The sequence below is a fragment of the Mandrillus leucophaeus genome, unplaced genomic scaffold (assembly GCF_000951045.1).
Source record: "Mandrillus leucophaeus isolate KB7577 unplaced genomic scaffold, Mleu.le_1.0 Scaffold105, whole genome shotgun sequence".
Classification (NCBI taxonomy): domain Eukaryota; kingdom Metazoa; phylum Chordata; class Mammalia; order Primates; family Cercopithecidae; genus Mandrillus; species Mandrillus leucophaeus.
This window is the reverse complement of record NW_012098654.1, coordinates 477,924-494,977: the sequence shown is the minus strand read 5'-3', so window position 1 is coordinate 494,977 and position 17,054 is coordinate 477,924. Positions and strand designations below refer to the sequence as shown.

General features: G+C 60.2%; 1 protein-coding gene across 8 annotated transcripts in view; it reads right to left on the bottom strand.

Annotated features, from left to right (window-relative positions):
- Window positions 1-5,033: 5,033 nt before the first annotated feature.
- KCNAB2 (potassium channel, voltage gated subfamily A regulatory beta subunit 2) overlaps window positions 5,034-17,054 on the bottom strand; it is a 116,042-nt gene continuing 104,021 nt past the window's right edge. For 5 of the 8 annotated variants that reach the window (XM_011981147.1, XM_011981151.1, XM_011981167.1 and 2 more), the window contains 7 exons: window positions 15,999-16,085; window positions 12,017-12,102; window positions 11,075-11,195; window positions 10,901-10,995; window positions 9,808-9,928; window positions 9,212-9,300; window positions 5,034-7,746 (listed from right to left, as the gene is read on the bottom strand). In XM_011981147.1, coding sequence (XP_011836537.1) covers window positions 7,657-7,746; window positions 9,212-9,300; window positions 9,808-9,928; window positions 10,901-10,995; window positions 11,075-11,195; window positions 12,017-12,102; window positions 15,999-16,085 — 689 coding nt within the window. In that variant the 3' untranslated portion in view covers window positions 5,034-7,656. Of the gene's footprint in view, window positions 7,747-9,211; window positions 9,301-9,807; window positions 9,929-10,900; window positions 10,996-11,074; window positions 11,196-12,016; window positions 12,103-15,172; window positions 15,218-15,998; window positions 16,086-17,054 lie in introns of all 8 variants that reach the window. The other 3 variants (XM_011981133.1, XM_011981128.1, XM_011981140.1) reach the window with 3 other exon arrangements.

The following is a 17,054-nucleotide window of genomic DNA, read 5'->3' as shown; positions in this document are numbered from 1 at the left end:
AAATCAGGCCTGGCCACAGTCAGCCCCGTCCCTGCACTTGACTCCCGTCCCTAAGTCCTGAAGCTTTTATTGCCTCCGGCGGCTTCGAGAGTCACCACCTGCCTGGAGCCCCTCTACCTTGCCTCCTTGGCCCTGGGACCACCTTGTGGCCCATGTGTCTGTCCACTGGGAGGCTGGGGTGGCAGGACGTGAAGGGGTCGGCGGACTTGGGTGAGCTCCTGTGTGTACACGTGTGTTCTTATTTGCACACGTGTTCCCAGCGCAAGTCAGAGACTGCTGCCCCTGCGTGGAGCCCTGTCCTGCCCCTGCTGTCCTGCTGGTGGCGGACATCACATCTTGTCTCACACCCTCACTCCCTGCCCAGGACCAGGAGGGTGGCTGAAGGTTTTATGGGGGTTGTTGGCCAAGAGAGGGGGCTTATTTCATAGAGACTGCCAGTTCACTCTGGCCTTCTTCTCTGGAGCCAGCAGCCTCCACCACATTGTGTCTGTCCCTGTGGGAACTGTGTCTTGCTGGTGGAGGCTCCAGAGGGGTTTCCTGACTGGCTGCCCCTGCCCGCTGCTGCTTCCTGGGTGCTCTCAGAACTTTGGGTGTAGCTCATGGTCTGGCCCGGCAGCCTGTGGCTGGGAGGTCGTGGCTGGGGGTCCCGATCATAGTTGATTGTGATAGGCGGAGAAGCTGCTGTAGGCTGTTGGGTGCCACCCTGTTGCCCCCTATAACTGCCCACCTGCTTAACCTACTGATTTGCCTTTTGCAGCCACGCCTGCCGGGCCACATGCCCGACCCCCATGGGAGAGAAAAGCTGCCGCCTTTTTAGGAGCCAGCGCCACCTTGGGACAAAAAGGGAAACCGAGTCATGCCATCACATGGAGGACGAGGCCCAGCCCGGCTGGGCCAGAGCCCAGAAGTGCCACCTCATCATAATTCAAGTGTTCTTCCATACAGCGTTGCCCCCACAACCACGCCGGACGTGCTCCCTCGCCACCTTTTCCAGATGACTTCTTAGAAGAGATTTCATTTATTTGTACATCTTTTGCACTTTCCTATTGAAGACTTGAACACGTTTGTCTTGATAAAAGTTGGATGACGTATGGAAGATTCGAACCTGCAGCACTGACGTCTCTTTACCGATGGGTTCCAGACCCAAGGTAGCCCTGGCACTGCCCTGTGGACTCGGCCCAGCTGGGGAGGACACGGCGCCCGGTGCCCTGGGAGCCCTCAGCGTCCCCTGCCTGTCCTGTCTGCACCTGTGTGACTGCCCCTTGTGCTTCAGCCCCCTGCCCACTTGGAGCCTCCCAACACCAGAGAGGACAGGTTTGGGGAGCCCCTGTCCAGCCCAATGGTGAGACCCTGGCTGACATTTCCCCTCCTTCCTACCAAGGCTGGCGGCCGCCAGGTGTTTGCTCTCTCCTTGCGGGGAGGAGGATCCTCTGCCAGCAGGTGTCTGTCCCCGGCCCAGCGTGTCTTGAAGGCCCTGAACTCTGTTACCAGTGGGGGGCCTGTGGCCCCGGCTCTTCATGGCGGGCAGAAGCGTGTGATCCCCGGAGGGTGGGCTGGGGAGGACCAGCACTTGCCTCGGAGCCACTGCTGCGTTTGGGGTTTGCCTTTTTCCAGAGGTGTGGTTAAGGGCAGTGATAGCTGGCGCCCCAGCAAGGAGGGTCATGGGCCCTGAGCTGGTCCAGGAGACCCTGGCCCTGCCCTGTGCCCTGGGATGCCTGCCCCGCCCACCTCCACGGGTGGAACCGGGCTGCCCCTGGGGGCCTGGGCTTGTCTCATTCCCCTGTCCCTGGAAAGGCCCTCCCGGGGCCTTCCTGCCTGAGGCTGCAGTCTTGGAGGGCATGGGGAGAGCTCTGCCTGAGGGGGACCGGACCCAGTGCCCTCTGCAGACTCCTCCCAGCCGCAGCACCAGGGGCTTGCTGCCTTGTCTCCTGCCAGGAGCACTCTGGGTGCAGACCCCCAAACCATCTTCCCACATGGGGGTTGTTGGAATCCCACCACTCCCCCGGCCCCTGTGCCTCCAAGCTGGGGACGGAGATGGGGAGCAGGTCAGGCCCTCCCTAGGCCTGTCTGTGTCTGATCCTCCTCCCAGCCCCGGGTCCACCTGGAAGGCATTTCTGAGTCTTGAACTGAGACCTTCCCAGGGAAGGTGCTTTGGGTGCAGAATCCTGGGAATGTTAGGAAAGGGCTCTGTGAAAAACCCAGCTGGCTCTGGGGTGGAGGTGCCACAGGCGCTGGGGCTCAGCTCCCTGCAGAGGGCCTGCCTGGGACTTAGTGGGCCAGGGCTGGGTCAGGATTCACCGGCTTGTGTTGCAGACACTGGAGTCATTGCCTGGCCCTCCCTAAGCCCCAGATGCCTCACTCATAATGAGGCGCTCTCTGAACCCTGGAGGGCGGGACCCGCAAGCCCTTCGTCTTGACGCACTCCCACACTCCAGTCTGGATCCAGGTCTGGAAGGCCAGGCTGACCCTGACACTGCAGGTGGGCGTAGTGGGGAGCACCCTGGAGTGGAGATGATTGTCAGCGGGCTCACGTGGTTTATCCACACGCGTGTTGTGTGCTCTGCAGTGCCTCCCGGCAAAGGCTCCTGGCTCGGGTCACAGGCGAGGTGACCTGCCATAAGCTCACTCCTGTGCCCTCATCCCCAACCAAGCAGTGGCCCGCACTGGGCTTGGCTGTCACTGGGAGCAGTGCCCACCTTCCTTGCCCCACAGCAGATAGGTCCCGAGCAGCAGGACTGGAGGCCTGTGGCGGTCAGGGGAGGGGTCTGTCTCCACCCCAAGGGCTGATGGTCCCTCCCCTGGGAGCCCCTCCTTCGAGGCAGCCTGGCTGTGTCCCTTCCTCTCTGCCTCCCTCCCAGGCCTCGCCAGGGCTCCCTTCTCCTCTGCCTGGTTAGACTCGGGCACCCAGGAAAGCCTGGCCAGAGCTCCTTCGGGCCTGGGCCCCTTGCACTGCCTGGTCCAGAAGGGGTGGTGCTCTCCGTGGCCGGCACCCCGGAGCCCGGGAGGGGTGGGCTGCTGAGTCAGAGCGAGTTTGGGGCTGACCAGTTTGGGAGAGGAGAAAAGATCTGAGAGTGTTGTCTTGGTTGTCAGTCATCTCTGCCGAAAGCGGTGATGGTGGCTTCCGTGTGTTTGGCATCTTCTGGCTGGGTTTGGTTTTTGCTGCTGGTGGAATCAGGGTCCTCAGGCATGAGCATGAGCCCAAAGTGCCAGTCTGCGATTGGAGATTTCCAGCCACTTTATTTAAGCCAGTGCTGAGTAGGGCTTCTGCAGAGCCACATTTGAGCCAAGGTCTTGGAAGGCATTGCCCCATGGGCTCAGGTTACTCGGGGTGGAGTGAGCACGTCTATAGGACCCTCACATACATGCCTGAGGCAGAAGCAGCGTCCCCCTGTGAAAGCCACCTTCCGAAGCTCCTGTGTTTTCTGCAAACTTGGCTTCTCCCAGGGGCAGGCCGGACTTTCCCTGCCCCCTATGATTGAAATCCTCCTGCTTTCGGGGGGCGGCCTTCCCAGAGTCCCCCGGGTGCTCCCCTGCCCAAGTCAGGAGCTGACCAAGCCTTGGCCCCGTGACACGTGCAGCCCTCACTCCTGTCATCCAGGACACTTGAGGGCCCAAGGAGGTGGAGCGGAGAGTGGGCCTGGGGACGTGGGAGCTGGAAGCCAGGTGGAGCTGGTCAAGTGTTGGTCACTTGGAGCCTCCAGTGTGCGTCGGGGTCCGTGGGCAGGGGACAGGGCATGGGTGCGGGCCGAGGCTGGCATGCCTCTCTACCCTCGCCGTCTTGGTGACCTGGCCTCGGCCCCTCCCCAGGTCTCTCCTGTGCACGGCCCAGCCTGGGTCTCGGAAGCTGCTTCCTGGCCCGTTTTCTATGTCTGGAAGTTTACAGGTTGCGGTGCATCAGCCCAAACTCACTGGCGTTGTGTTGTGTTTTGTTTTTTTTTCTTTAATTTTCAGATTTTTTTTAACAAAGTATTTTTTTAGGTGCGATAACCCAGAAAGGGCCCGTTGGGTGTGTGTGTGTGTCCTGAACTCCTCAAGCAGAGACTGGAGCCCAAGCACCCTTGGAAACGAAGGGACGGTGCCACTGGCCCGTGGGGTCTGAGTTCAGGGGTGTGGAGGGAGCAGACCCCACTGGCCCAGGCCCAGCTAAGAGGGGACTGATCCCTTTCCCCAGGCACAGCCCCAGGCTGGCAAAGGGAGGGTCCTGGGCTGGGTGCAGGGCGCACCAGGAGTCCCAGCCAGGGTGGCCCCGGCGGGGGCGGGTCGAGCTTTGGAAGCCAGGCTCCCCTGTGAACCGTGGCTTGTCTGGTCTTCGCCCGCGGGAGGCTGGACAGAGGCTGTAGCCAACACAGTCACCTTTTCTTTGTACTCTGTGTGTATGTTTTGGTTTTCTGTGTTTTAATAAATCCTTTGGGAAAGGATTTAATCAGAGTTTTTTTTTTTTTTTTTTTTTTTAAGATTCAAGATTTAGAATGGGGTGGGGGCTGGGGCCAGGGAAGAGTGGTGGGGGGTGGGGGTGTGTCCGGAAACCTTCTCTTGCCTGGGATCGGCATTTCATGGGCGCAGGGGCTCACTGGGAAGTGGGGGGAGCATGAAACAGGGGTGTGCTGGGGTGAGGCCCCTTTCACCTGTACCCCAAACACATGCCATGAGAGCTTCTCCAGGCCTCGACCTCTGGCCTTGTGAGAACAGCAGCCAGCCAGGTCCCCAGAGGGACAGCAGCCTCCCAGCCAGCAGCTTTGGGCCCTCAGAGTTGGGGAAAGAGAATGTGTGTGTTGGGGGCAGCAGGGGAGGCACTGGGCCCCTGGGCTGAATCCCTTGGGAGAGATGGGGGGGCAGGTCTTCTGACCACCTCGTCCCCAGTCCCTGTCCCCGATCTCTGTCTCTCCACAGGCCCTTTCCAACCCACCTGCCTTTGGCTGCAGGCTCGGTTTGGGGGACACCCCAGTCCCTGCTGCTGGCAGCCTTTTCCTCCCCTCCCGTGTGGCCCTGGCCCAGCCCTGACCCCGAGGAAATGAGGGGCACAAAGGCACAGAGACCGATGGGTGTGGGCTTTATTTTGTCATTCCATAAATACGGTGGCTGTGTCGTGATCTGAGTCTCGTTTGGAAGCTCGAGGCATAGGACAGTCTGCCTAGGTAGGGAATGCAGTTAGCTGAGGAACCACGGTCGGTTTTAAAAAAAAGACGGGGGGCGGGGACGGAAAAAGCACATTATTTACATGACTGGACAAGGACAGAAGATGGGAGGAAGCCCGTCACTCCTCGGGACCGCAAGGCTGAGTGGGAAACAGTGGGGGCTCTGCAGCACCCAGCAGGGCCAGCGCCCTCCCTTCTAGACCCCGATTGCCCTTGGTCTTCTGTTCTTTCTCGGATGGTCCCACCTAACACCCCCCCTCCCGAGGGGGCACCTGGCCCCAGGAGGCAGAATCCCCTCACAGCCTCCCTGTAGATGGCTGTGGAGCAAACAGGACATCCAGGGACCAGGCTGTGGAAAGAGCTGCGCCAGAGGCTGCCTGCATCCTGGCACTGGGGTCTTGGGCCTCACCAGGGGCCTGGCCTCTGTTTGGCAAACCCACAGTGGGGGCTCAGCTGCCCCAGGTGTGGCTTGCGTTAAGCAGCAGTGCCCACCCGGGGCACCACCTCACGCGCTGGTCCCTCTTCCAACAGTGGGTGGGGCTGGGGTGGCAGTAGGGATGGGGCCAGCCACCCTCCCTGATGGCGAAGGTGGGCCACCTGCCCTCTGACACCATTGGCCACTGCAGGACCCTGTCCTGGAAGGAAGCAGGTGACCCCCCACCTGGGCCCGGGGCCATAGGCTGAGACCTCCGTTGGGAAGGGACTTCCCCGCCCCACACTCACAGGGCTGCTTCTGGTGAAGTGGGCAGCAGGAATGGGTGGAGTCCCCCAGGACTTGGTCTATGAGGAGGGGCAAGGGTTCTAGGCGTCAGGGGCAGCATGAAGGTGGGCCAGGAACAGCAGAAGCTGCATCCCTCTCCTTGCCTCACCCCAGCCTCTCCCTGCTGGCCTTCCTGACTTACACACGTTTCCCAGGCCTTGGCCCGCCCAGGACTGGACAGCAGGCTCCTGCTGGACAGCAGGGTGGAGCCTTCTGGAATAGTGGCTCCTCCAAGGGCAAAGTGGGAACGGAGGTGCTCGAGCTGAGGGTGTGCCTTGGGGGCAGGAGACACAGGCTTCCCTATGGAGCTAGCTGGCGAGGGGTGGGGGTGGCTTAGGTGGAGCCCTGCCCTGCGCAGTCAGCAAAGCCTGGGTACTGCTCGGGACACAGGCCTGGGCCTGTAGGTGGCACCCCCGCACCTGCAGATTGCCTGGCATCCCCAGCCCTCCGGCCCAAGCTGCACAGGGGTGTCACTCTGGCCTGTCCTGCCCTCCCTCCCCTCTCCCCAGTCTGTTCCAGGTGTCGGGCAGTGGGAGGGGCCACAAGCCCCGGCCATCTTTCCCGGGAGAGGTTCCCTGAGGTCTTTTCCTACATTGTGGGGGCTGCCGTGGGGGTGCAGCACCCCAGTCCTGGGCACAGAAAACACCAAGGACCCTTTCTTACTGAAAGGGTCCAAGCATGCTCTCTGCAGAACTCCCGCCCACCACCTCAGTGCAGAATAGCAGCCTGGGGTGGAGGGCGGCTTTAGAGAAAGTCTACAGGGGCCAAGAAGAGTGCGTCCTCGAGCACAGGGCTGGCCTTTGCTGCCACTTGCCACGGTGTGGCCAGCAGCCACGGTGCAGCTAGGAGCGTATGACCATAGGGCCTTCCGGGGCCAGGACAGGGGTGGCCGGACAGAAGGGCCTGCCCCACTGCGACCCCTCCCATGTGCTCCGGGCATCACTGGTGTGAGGCTCATCATTGGTGTGTAGGAGGAAGACGGTGGGATGCTGAGCTAGAAATCACACCCCTACACTTTTTGTGGCTCCCAAATTGCAGAGCCGATCCCCCTGGGGTCCCTGCCCCTGCCAGCGAGGGTGGGGGTGGGTGGGGGTCAAGGGCCAGCTCGAGCTTGGTAGGCATGGCCCCCGCCGGGACCCAGTGGGGCAGGTTGGAGCAGAGAAGGATGGGGGAGGAATCTGGGTCAGGCCCAGATTCCTGGAGCCCTTGGAAAGTGGGAGGTGGAGGAAGACCCCCAGGAAGACCCCCACTGGGGAGGCCCCTGCCCCAGCGACCGAGGCCCTGGCAGAAGGGACCCCTCGATGGGCCAGACCCCTTTTCCCTCTCCCCTTACTCGGGGTAGGGATTCTCAGCAGAGGAGAGGCCAGCCCTGCCTGCCCCAAGAACCCACCCAGGCTTTGGCCCGGCCTTGACTTGGGGAATCTTGGGAATCTTCGGGCCTTGACTCTGGAAATCTTGGCTGTGGCTGGGAGAAAGCTGGGTGGTCTTGGAGGATGAGCAGAGGCGACAGGCTTGGGTGGGGCCGCTCGAACGTCCTTCCTAACCAGTGCCGTCCCCGGCACAGATCGGACTTCGACGTTGTCCGGCGAAGCAGTGGGTGGTGTCTGGCAGCGACTGGGAGATCGTTTCCCGATGACGTCACAGTGTGGTGTTTTCTCTTGGATGCAAACCACACTCTTCACTTGGCTTCAGAACAGCTTAAGCGAGCGAACAGAGACTAGGAGGGAATGGCAAGTGTCCGAGCAGGCGGGCGGGGGCGGCTTAGGATCTGTAGTCCTTTTTGCTGTAGGGTTTATTGCCCAAAATACTATCAATCTCGTGGATAATGGAAGACGACAGTTTTGGAAGGACCTGCGTGCAAGAACAAGAACGAATCAGAATCCCACCAAAAAGACGGGCCTGGCCTGGGGAGGAGGCGGGGTGAGGCTCTTCCAGATGCTCGGCTGGCCAGGCCCGGGTTACCCCATCACATCTGGGCTCCATCTGAGGCAGATGGAGGCCACGCTGCCTTTGTATTCCAGAAGGTCTGGGGCAGAGAGGAAGCATGCCTGGGTCTGTGCACTCCCCCTCAAATGTCAAGGTGCCCTAGAACCTTCCTGAAGGGTGGTGGCAGCAGTGACATAAAATGCAAACTCCAGGCCAAGTACTGGACTCCCATGTCCCCGACGGCTCTTTCCAGCTGCGCCTGCCTCAGCTAACAGCACCGCTACCCTTCCGGGTGATACACCCGGGGCCCGACTTCCACCTCGCTTTCTCACCCCCACATCCAGTTTGTCAGCCAGTCCCGTGGGCCCCCACCTTCCCAAACACCCAGGATCCAACCACCACTCCCGTCTCAGACCCGCACCTGCCACTTCCCATCAGGGCTCTCTGCTTCGACTTTTGCTTCCCAAAGCCTCCCCGACAGAGTAGCCAGAGAGCAGGCTCCCTTTCCAGGCTGAGCTGCAGCTCGCCCTCCTCTGCCCACAATTTTGCCACGGCTCCCATCTCACTCAGAAGTCCTCGGAGGTGTGCCGTGCCTCTTGGGATCTGCCCCTCTCAGGATCTGTCCCTCTGCTCCAGGCCTCCTTAGGCCTTTGCATCAACTGTTCCTGCTGATGGAAGGTTCTTCCCGCAGGCATTGGCATGGCTTACTCCGCATCTCTTCAAGACTGCTCAAGCACCACCTTCTCAACAAGCCCACCTGACAGGCCCCCGGAACCTGGGTCTGCAGCGCCACCGTCCCTGGCCCCAGTTCCCATCCCCTCCCCTTATCTCTGGCTTCTCTCCTACGGCGCTCATCCACCCTGACACACATTTTTTTTTCCTCTTTTTTTTAAGATGGAGTCTCGCTCTGTCACCCAGGCTGGAGTGCAGTGGTACGATCTCAGCTCACTGCAAGCTCTGCCTCCCAGGTTTACGCCATTCTCCTGCCTCAGCCTCCGGAGTAGCTGGGACTACAGGCACCCGCCACCACGCCCGGCTAGTTTTTTGTATTTTTAGTAGAGACAGGGTTTCACCGTGTTAGCCAGAATGGTCTCGATCTCCTGACCTCGTGATTCGCCTGCCTTGGCCTCCCAAAGTGCTGGGATCACAGGCATGAGCCACCGCGCCCGGCCTGCCCCAACACACATTCTAACCTCCTTGTTTCGTGCAGTTAGTGTTCATGTCTGTTCCTGCTGGAAAGCAAGCTCTCCAGGAGCAGAACTCTGATGGGTCCTGGACGCATCCTGAGCGCCTAGAACAGAGCCTGACATGCAGGACGAGCCTGGGAGGATGCACTGGACAGGCTCGGGCTGGGATGGGTGCTCTGCCCAGCAAGGCCTCTCACACTCACCTGTATTGCCCCAATGTTCTCCATGAGCTGGTCCGCGTTGGAGGCCCCCAGGAGCACGGAGCTGACTCCTTCATTCCTCAGGCACCAGGCTGTGGCGGTGAGACCCAAGGTGAGGGAGAAACACACACCCCAGGGGCCCCCGATGGTTCCGCCTGACTGGGCCGAGAGACCCAGCATCTTGGTCTGGGGGGCTGGGGGTGCCTAAGAAGCCCTGCAGTGCTGGGCACGGGCTTTGCCTAAGATGAGGCTGGAGGTGGCATGGGGGAGCCTGCTGCTCCCTGATGGAGAGGCGGCCCAAGTGCTCAGTGCTCCCCGTCCTCTTCCCATGAAAGGGGGAGCCCCATTACCCACGGCCGGCAGATGGAGGGGATGGCCCAGGTCCTCAGGGACTCCTGACATCCCCCTGGAGGCATAGGGTGCCAACCATGCCCCTTAGAGCCCTATTACCTGAGGCTGGCTGGGGGATGATGTCCAGGGATCCCCTCCCTCTCTCCCCAGGGACACTGGCCTCATGGCAACCTTGCCCTGTTACCTACAGCCAGCTGGGGCAGGTTCTCCCCAGGGACACTGGCCCCATGGTGACCCCACCCTGTTACCTATGGCCAGCTGGGGCAGGGTGCAGCCCAGGCGCTCGGCGATGGCCTGCAGCTCCTTCAGCTTGGCTTGCTGGCGCCGGCCCTCCTCACTCAGGATCTTGTCCTTCAGCCACTGGTAGCCCTGGTTGCGGGGGAGGGGAGCGGCACAGCTAGAGATGAGAGCAGGTCACCTGGACCCCCATGTGCAGCGGCCCGATGGGCTCATTCCTTCTGGACCCTTCTCCCTCATAGGGGCTCTTCTCATCTTGAAGCCAGGGCAGTGCCCCTGCCCCGGGCCTCTCAAGTAGGGGAGAGTGGGCAGTGGGCTGGGCATGGGCTGGTGGACGAGCGGGGCCTGTCCAGGCTCTGAAGTGCAAAGACTGTGGTGCTGGCCCAACCCCACGTCAGGACAAGGAGGCGAGGTGCCGGCCTTCCTTCTCTCAGGACACTTGGCAGCCTGGGGTCTTGGCTGCCACCTGCGGCCCAGAAGAACCTCCTGGCCCTACGGGAGTGCTCTCTCCCCTGGCCATCGCTGCAGAGGATTGCAGGGCCTCCTGGAGGGGTGCCCTGACCTTGCTGTGGGATGGGAGGAGTGGGGGGCCAGGGCTTGTGGGCCCCAGTGCTGAGACTGCTGGCTGGGCAGACTTTCTTGGCCTGCTCCTTGTTCCCCAGATCCTGCAGTTTGGGGACCCTCCTGAGAACCCCCTTGGAGGTTGTGTGGGGGGGAGGGGCGCCTGTCCCAGGGTCACCTCCATGTGGCTCTGCAGCCCCCATCCTGGAGCCCAGGCCCAGGGTTCTCAGTGGTGGTGGAATTCTGAACGCTGGGCTGTGGCGGGGGGCAGAGGTGGGGGGATGTGGTGGGGGCAGAGGGGGGGGATGTGAAAGGGCCTTTCCACCTGGGCCTGTGCCACAGGCTGGGCAGCCCCTCTACACATGGGGTCAGGCTAGAAGGGGCTCCATGTTCTCACGCCAAGGAGCTCGCCCCCCGCAGACCGAGGTGGGAGCAGCTGTGGCCCCTGGAACCCCTGGCCAGCACCAAAGCAGCTGGCCCAAAGGTCTCACCCCTCTAAAATGCCTGTCCCTGCCCGTCCCTCCCCCCAGGCTGTCCCTTCACCTTCAAAGAGGCTCTTGAGTAGGGTGGGATGCCACTGTCGTACTTGCCGGAAACAATGCCACAGGCCAGAGGCGACCAGGTCATGGCGCCCACTCCTGAAGAGGAAAAGCAGGTGGAGTCAAGCCCTGGGTCCAAGGGGGGTGGGGGCGGGGCGAGGGGCCCGAGGGTGCCCACCTATCTTGTGGAACAGCTCCGGCAGCTGCACCTCCACCTTCTCGCGCTGGAACATGTGGTACTCAGCCTGCTCGCAGATGGGCGGCGTCAGGTTGAACTGCCGGGCCACCGAGTAGGCCTCCTGGGAAGGCAGAAAGGGGCCCCGAAGGCCTTGCCCGTGAGCAGGTGGGGGGTGCCAGGCAGCCAGGCAGAGGGCACCAAGGTGTCCCCGGAGCAGGCGGGCCCAGCAGCTGCAGCCCGGGCTTCCCACCGCTCACACTCATAGCTTCCCTGGGAGCCAGCGAGGCCCTGGTGAGCTGGGAAAAGGGGGTGGGTGGTGGGACCCCCAGGCCAGAGGGTCCAGTTATGAGCACCCCAGGCTCTGAACCACACAGCCTGCACGTTAATCTTGGCCCAAGCTGTGTGACGTTGGCATGTTACTGAACCTCTCTGTGCCGCAGTGTCCACATCTGAAAAATGGGCTGCCTGCGGCACTCACCTAGTAAAAGCACTGTGAGGATTGCATGTGAGAGGGTCCCTGTGAAACCCTTGAACCTGACAGCACTGGGCACGTCCTAGGAGCCCAGTGGAAATGGCTGATAGTGTTATCACCCCGGAGTGCTTGCTGAGCTCCAGGGCATCTGCTAAGAGCTCACACTGGCTCTTTCAGGGATTCCTCAGAATGGCCCCATGAGGACTTGCCTAGCAGGCATGTTCTACAGGTGGGTAAACAAGCTCAGAGAGGTTAAGCCATTTGTCCAGGGCCACACAGCACTGGGATCCATGCGGAATCGCCGTCTGCAAGGCCTGCAGACATAACACCATCCTGTCCCTCCCTTAGCACCCAGGCATCAGTGCAGTTGGGACCAAAGGCACAGACCCCGCCAGAGCCTTGGGGTCTCCATATGCAGCCTGTGCCGGGAGCCTGTGCCTGGACGCACACACGCCTCGCAGCCGCCATACCATGATCTCCATGGAGCTCCAGCGTGACGTGCCCCAGTACATGGCCATCCCCTGGTTGATGACGTGGGTCATGGCGCGGACCGTCTCTGTCGTGAGAGAAGGGGAAACCGCAGGTGGGGGGCGGCCAGGGCTCAGGACCAGCCTCGGGACATTCTGCGAATACAGGCGGGACGCTGGGAGGAGGGACAGGGGCTGCGAAGATGTCTTGCAAGCAGTGTACTTCGTGGCTCCGAAGTTGGGGGTGGGAGGGGTTTTTTGGGATGAGAGAGAAAAGTGAACCACAATCCTAGAAGATTGTGAAAACAATTTCCCCGACTGGTTACAGGCCTATGGAAATGCTGAAAAATGGGTTATGGATGGACCGTGATGTTTCTATGGCAGATTAGAGGGGACATCAAAGAATGTGGCTCTGGCTCCGGACTCTAGAACTGGGGGTTCTCTGGTCTGGGGAAGATTCGAGGGCCCCGATCACTCAGGAAGGACCAGGTGAATGCATGAAAGTTACAGTCAGATTGGTGGCAGGAGGGACGCGTGTTTTTGCGTTTCTGGTCTCCTACTTCGGGCTATTCCAAAGTCTCATTGGAACAGAGAGTGGGCTGGATAAGGAGATGTGGCAGGACCTGGGACACTGTATGGTCCCAGAGAATAGGGCTTCGGGGCTGAGCTCATGTTTCCTCTCATGTCCAGGAGACTGAGAAGTGGGCGTAGAAAGCCTTGTGAGACCACGGCCCAGGTTCTCAAACCAGCCCAGCACCAGGCCAGAGTCCCAGCCCGCCTGTTCCCCGGCAAGGGGTGGTCCCAGGGCCACAGGGCTCTGGGTGCTGCTCCTGTAAGGGGCCCAGGCCTGGAGTAGGACAGTTTTGAGGCTCCACAAGCCCTGGGAACGACCTGAATCATGGATGGCAGAGACTCCTAAGGCCTGAGGACGAAATCGCAGAGACTCCACGCTGGCCTTCTAAAGAAGAGAGGAAGGACCCTCACCCCAGTGCCAGCGGATTCTTCCCAGTATTCAAAAATGTTTTTGAGACATAACCATCTGCCAGTCGTAGCTCCCTCTCAGCCTCATGGGGATGTTGTGATGTTAAAAACAGAACTTGGCCTCGAAATTTCAAATTTCAGAAGCCTCTTAGCTTTGCCGGGCGAGGGACTATGGCGCTAGGCTTCTCACGGGTCGGATACAGTGCTTGCAAGTTCGACCGCCAAAGGCAGTGTGGGAGTGAGTGGGAGTGCAAGTGTTTCTAAAAACAGCAACGACGTTGACCCTGGAAAAGCCCCGGCTCTCCCTAAGTGCCTGCTTGTCCTTTGCCCATGTTGCGTGGAAGCTGAGGTCCTGAAAATGCTGGGAGTGGGCCCGTCGGGAAGGAAGGATGGAACATGCTGGGTTTGTTCTGCAGGCTCCACCTCGGAATGGCAACGAGGCCACAAAGTGGCAGCGCTGGCTTCCCATCCCCTTCTGTTTTGGGGGTCGCTCCCTGAGCACCCCTTTATTGAGGTCCACCCTGAGCAGAACCTGGGGCCTCCTGAAGGCTAGAGCTGAGGCCACTGGAGTTTCTGGGGCGGTGGTCTCGGCAGACTCACCCAGGACCCCTCGCAAACCACCCTTGGCTTCGGCGCTTGCAGGCCCAGCCCTGCTCTCTGCTTCCTTCCAAGGTCAGAGGTTGTGGCTCCTGGGAATCCTCTCCGTCCCCTCCTGGGGGTGAGATCTGGGAGGGAGTCTGAACTCTCCGGGCCACCTCCCTGGGCCACCTGCTTTAACTGCCAACACCGACAGACCCGCAGGAAGTGCCTGGTTGGGAAAGTTTCAGGAGAACCCAGAGGGTCCCAGGAGAATCTCTGACTACATCCTACCCAGGTCCGGGTCCTGGCCTGGCCGGCCTTGTGGTTTTTTAGAAACACTCTCGGGGCACCTGTGCAGCGTCAGTACCCGGTTCTTTTCAGCCAAGGCTTAGGTCCACATGCTAGACATTGCTAGACAGAGGGAAGCCAAGGCCCCCACGGCCAGCCCTGTTCCCTCGCTCTCCCTTCCCGGCAGCTGTCTCAGGTCCCCAAGGTCCCAGCCAGTGAAACTGCAGGCTGCCCTGCAGCGCCCCTTCCATGCAACGATGGGGAGATGGGGCTGCCGGGGCAGGAGTCTCTGGCTGATCCTGAGGCAAAGACCCCTGGGCTCCCTGGAGGATCTGGGCAGAAGCAGGCTGGACAGGGCGCCCACACGAGGGAGCACCCTGCGCTTGTGCCCAAGCGTGGTATCAGTGGCCCCAGACCCAGGGACAATTAGGGGACAACTGTCCTTCACCTCCATATTTAATGCGGTTGAACAGAAGTAGGAGGACTGAATCCTTCTAGCTGCTGCCAAAACCCACAGCATCTCCTGCCGCATCACCAACAATACATGGGGGGTCAGGTGGCAGCACCAGTTGGCAGACGGGGGCCCGGGCCCAGGGAGACCGACGCTTGCCCTTGGGGTGGGTTCCTGGGGCCCTTAGCTGTGGGGAGGGCAGAGAGACCATGCGTGGCCAGAGGCCGCCCCCTGGTTTCAGCTCCTGTGGTTATTCTTTCAGGAGGAAAATGACTCCATGTTGATGGAGAGGTTTGGCCTCCTGGTGAGAGGGGACACGCAGCCAGCATGCTGTCCGAGGAGCAGCGTGCTGTGGACAGGACAGCGTGCCAAGCCAGGTGATCTCTGCCTCCAGGAGAGACAGGAGCTTAGCAAACACAAACTATGGAGGAGCTAAGACTCGGTGGAGGGCTGCGTATTCTGGGGTCCCTGACGGCTTTGTTCCTTGTGGAAACCTGGTCTTCCCCAACTCTTCCCATGGCACCATCCAGGGTCAAGGCTCCAGGTGGGGATCACAGCATCAGATCAAGAGGACCCCCGGCCGCCGCAGAGCTCAGCAGTGCAAGCCCAGGGGTGGGGGCCATGCACGGGAGGAAGGAGGAACGAGGGGACAGGGGGCGGAGGGCTGGGGGCGAGGGGCTCCAACACCACTTTGCTTTTCCTTCACTTGCAAGGTGTTCTCATAGGGCGCTCTTTCCCCTCTTTATGCATTTTATGGAGAAGTTTGTCATGGGGTGAAAGAATCATGTAAATAAAAATACTGTCTCATAAAATGCAGCTTGGACGCAGAAGTCAATAGTCAGGCTGGGGGCACTGTGTACCTTCTATGATGAATGTCCTTGACTTGGAGGAACTAAATGGGTCCCCTGGTGATAAAAGAAAGATTTAAAGAGACCAGAGTTGATAGCTGGGAGCACTGAGAGGAGTGGCACGACGAAGGCACAGCGGGGAGGCACAAATCACCGCGCAGAACACGCGTTTAGTTAAAAAGGAAAAAATACAACAACACACGCACGTGCGTGCTGTATATGAACAAATAAACAAAAAACACTGGAACACAACTTAATTTTCAAGTCCCTGAAGCAGCAAAGCACACGTGGAAAGACACCTGTAGCAGGAGGACGGGCGAGCGGAGGGGCTGAGATCTCAGGAGTAGAAAGAATAAAAAACGCCAAAGTAACCAAAACCGATTTTCAAAGTGCTGAACGTTTCTTCTCCTCTATGTAGTAATTTATTCCCCAGAGCACAAAAGACCCCCCAAGCTTCCCAATGGATCGTGATTGGAGAGAACACCACAGTCAGAGTCCCCACACTGCAGCTTCACTTAGCTGCAAAACAGCCGCAGGGGGGAGGGGACAGTTCCGCTGTGGCTCTGACTGGGAGGGCAGATCGGCCTGGGTCCAAAGCGAGGACAGGGACTCAGCCTGGAGGTGCCGGGTGCACTTGGCTGGGGGTCGGCAGCCAGAGGCTGAGCTCACCCCTACTGAGGGGAGGCCTGCCCCCTTGTCCCCCACCCTGGACCTGGCCTCCTCTCACGGCTCACCCGGGTGCCCAGCAGGACCCATGCTGGTGGTCTCTACAACCGCAGATTCAGACCCTTCGGACACCACCCAGGCCTGACCGGTGGCGCTGCCGCAGACCACTTACCTTCCATCGGGGTGTTGGGGTCCGGGCGGTTGGCAAACACCACGTCCACATACTCCAGCTGTAGTCGCTCCAGAGAAGCTTTCAGACCTGGGGGAGGACCGGGTGGGGGCGTCACTGCTGTGGCTGCATCTCCACAGGCACCTGGGCCTGTCCATGCCCGGCTCGGGGAACAAGAGACGGCTAAGAGGCCCCTGGCATCTGGAAGCTTCCAGAAGCTGATAGAGGTCGTGAAATGCTATGGCAGAGGTGGGGGCACATCCCACAGGGAGTGGGGGGAGTCTCCCCTTCAGGAGGACGTCGGGGGACCACAGGCCACATGTCCTTGACTAAATGAAGGGGAAGCGCCTCCTCCCCCAGACAACACGCCCTCCTCTGAGGTCACTCTGGGTTACAACAGGGGGATCACGATATCCATCACACGTGGAGGGAGGGTTACACTGGCTGCCCATCCCATCAAAAGCAATACTGTCTGTGGCCAGGCATGGTGGCCCATGCCTGTAATCCCAGCACTCTGGGGGGCCAAGGCGGGTGGATCACTTGAGGTCAGGAGTTCGAGACCAGCCTGGCCAACATGGTGAAACCCTGTCTCTACTAAAAATACAAAAAAAAAAAAAAAAAAAAAAAAAAAAAAAACCAGGCATGGTGGCGGGCACCTGTAATCCCAGGTATTCAGGAGGCTGAGGCAGGAGAATCGCTTGAACCCAGGAGGCGGAGGTTGCAGTGAGCCAAGATCGTGTCACTGCACTCCAGCCTGGGCGACAAGAGCAAAACTCCATCTCAAAAACAAAAACAAAAACAATGGCAATCGTGTCTAAAACGCCCAAGCCACCCGCTCGTGCTTAGAGCAGCTCAGGACACACAGCTGGCAGAGTGAAACACTGGGTTGGGGTGGCAGGACGGGGAGCGGGTGGCTGGCCCCTTAGGTGATTTTCAATGGAATGATCTATTACCTTGAAGAAAATGAACACAGATAGGAAAGGCATGAAGACAATAAAAATACAGCAAGAGCCAGACAGCCCGGTGCCTTGCTCCGGTGCCCGCGAATGCTGAGCCCCG